The following is a 2,485-nucleotide window of genomic DNA, read 5'->3' as shown; positions in this document are numbered from 1 at the left end:
TTTATATAAATATTTGTACTATAATCATATTTTATACAATATATAAGATTTGATTTGATATAAATAAGATTTGATTTGATTTGTAAATCTTATTTTATATAAAGATTTGATTTTGCAAATCTTTCAAAATCTTTATATTTGTATTATATGTATTATTGTATCAATTTTATTCTATATAATACCAAGTCTTGGTATTGAAAAGTGATAGAAACTTGAGATACAAAAAAACACATACAAAATGATATTTCTCTTTCTCTTTTTCAAGTAACTAAAATACTTGAGATCTATAATTGAGTTCGGTTTTGGTGGAAATAAGGAAAAAGAAAAGATCCGTTAAGTAGAAGGTATAGATTGAAACAAGGTTGAAACTTTGGGTGTCTACCGTTTAGAGGAACTCTTCTTTGAGTTTTTCAGATTCGATCTTCAAAAGGCTACAAAGGTTGTATTCTAATCTTCTCTTGTTTAATTTCGTTAATTTTGTTTTGTTTGCTAAAGTTCTGTACAATGATCCGTGGAAGAGTATGATTTTGTAAAGTTTTAAAATGCTTCCGCTCGCTTTGAATTTGTATCATACTCCAACATCCCCGACTTCCAAACACAAAGAACGTCCCACGAATCAATCGATTTTTAAGAATCAAGAAAAGCAAACAAAGAAACAAAACCCATCAATTGTAGCTAATATCAATGCAAGCTACTTCAGAATTTGCATATCTCTTGGTAGTCAAGCTTTGCTATGGAAATCACTATGTGAAAAAACAGATATCTCACAAACCTTCAATAACTTATTCATCAAGTTACCATCAACCGCATTCGTCCTTCTTTGGTGTCTGTCCCTATGCATATTGTTGTCTTTCTCAATCCTCTACATTCTTAGGTGCATTTTCCACTTCAACATGGTGAAAGCAGAATTCAAACACCATGTAGGAGTAAATTACCTATTTGCCCCTTGGATATCATGGCTCCTACTATTTCAATCCGCTCCATCGTCCATTTCACAAAATATATACGCGTACGAACACATATGGTGGCTACTTATCATTCCTGTAGTAGGTCTTGATGTTAAGATATATGGACAATGGTTCACAACCGAAAAGTGGTTTTTGTCGATGGTGGCTAATCCTACAAGCCAAATATCAGTGATAGGAAATTTCGTAGGAGCTCATGAGGCTATACAAATGGGGTGGAGAGAAACTGGAACTTGCTTATATACATTAGGATTTGCACATTATATAATTGTTTTTATCACACTTTATCAGCGATTGTCGGCCAGTAATCGCATTCCCGCAAAGCTAAGACCAGTATTCTTCTTGTTTGTAGCCACTCCAAGCATGGCAGCCTTGGCATGGCAATCTATAAATGGAAGCTTTGATATCCAGTGCAAAATGCTTTTCTTTCTGTCTTTATTTCTCTTTACATCTTTGGTAAGCAAAAAATTAATGTCACAAAGTGTGACACATTGAAACATGTCACCATTTATATGAAGTGACTAAAAATGGTATAAGATTTTCTCTTTTTGAGTTACTCAGAAGGAAACTATTTTTACTCAAATGTTACCGACCTATTCAGATGAGTGCATGGCCGTTTTCCAAACCTTTCCTGGTCATCCTAAAATAGTAAAATTTGAACCCACGACTACTCCCAAGAATTGACTAAAAGTTAGTTTGAAAAACAACTAATAATTGGTTAAAAACTTCATGTAATAAAAATCCTTACCCACGCTTTTGTGTTTCCCTATTGGTTTTACATGCAGCACCATATTAGTCACACTTTTTATGTGTAGTGACACAATGGGCACTTTTGCAACCTTAGTTTTTGCTCTTAGTCATATTTTAATTTTCTTGACATTTTTCGTTCATAATTACACTTTTTGTCTACGTGACAACAACTTTAGTGTAGTGAATAGCAGGTTAATTATAGCTAGTTAGGTTGTCTTGATGAACTAATTATGATTTTGCTACACACAACCTAATTTTAAATGATACAGGCAAGCCGGCCGATGCTTTTTAAGAAATCAATGAAAGAGTTCAATGTGGCATGGTGGGCTTTTTCGTTTCCGCTTACGTTTCTTGCTTTGGCTTCAACAGCATACGCTCAACAAGTGAAGAGTTTTGGTGCAACCGGATTGGCACAAGTGTTATCAGCAATCTCTGTTCTTGTTTTCGTGTTCTTCTTAGCCTTATCCACATTTAAGATTGAGTCTCTTTTTAGGAACCCCATTTTCAGATTCTACTAATGAATCTTTATTTAAGTTTCTTTATAAGTTTACTTTCTGTTCAGCTTGTTGTGAGCATACCATAAAGAGTATATGATTATACATGTACATGATAATTTCAGTTACATAAATTTCATGCATCGATTTCAATATTACTTACATTAAGAGTACTATCATAACAAAATGACATGAAATATGCTTTTGACGAAGTGTATACAAGAGTCATCTTTAGTTTATTTTACAACTTTAAGTACTACTTAAAGTTGCAACTCA

At 33.2% G+C, this 2,485-nt stretch overlaps 1 protein-coding gene across 1 annotated transcript; it reads left to right on the top strand.

Annotated features, from left to right (window-relative positions):
- Positions 1-542: 542 nt before the first annotated feature.
- Positions 543-2,233, top strand: LOC139854514 (S-type anion channel SLAH1-like). The gene is made up of 2 exons (XM_071843814.1): positions 543-1,421; positions 1,985-2,233. The coding sequence occupies exons 1-2, from the start codon at positions 543-545 to the stop codon at positions 2,231-2,233; spliced, it is 1,128 nt and encodes a 375-aa protein (XP_071699915.1).
- The last annotated feature ends 252 nt before the right edge of the window (positions 2,234-2,485 follow it).

Source organism: Rutidosis leptorrhynchoides, chromosome 6 (assembly GCF_046630445.1).
Source record: "Rutidosis leptorrhynchoides isolate AG116_Rl617_1_P2 chromosome 6, CSIRO_AGI_Rlap_v1, whole genome shotgun sequence".
Classification (NCBI taxonomy): Eukaryota; Viridiplantae; Streptophyta; class Magnoliopsida; order Asterales; family Asteraceae; genus Rutidosis; species Rutidosis leptorrhynchoides.
Note: the sequence above shows the minus strand (reverse complement) of the source record. Positions and strands in the feature narration are given on the sequence as shown.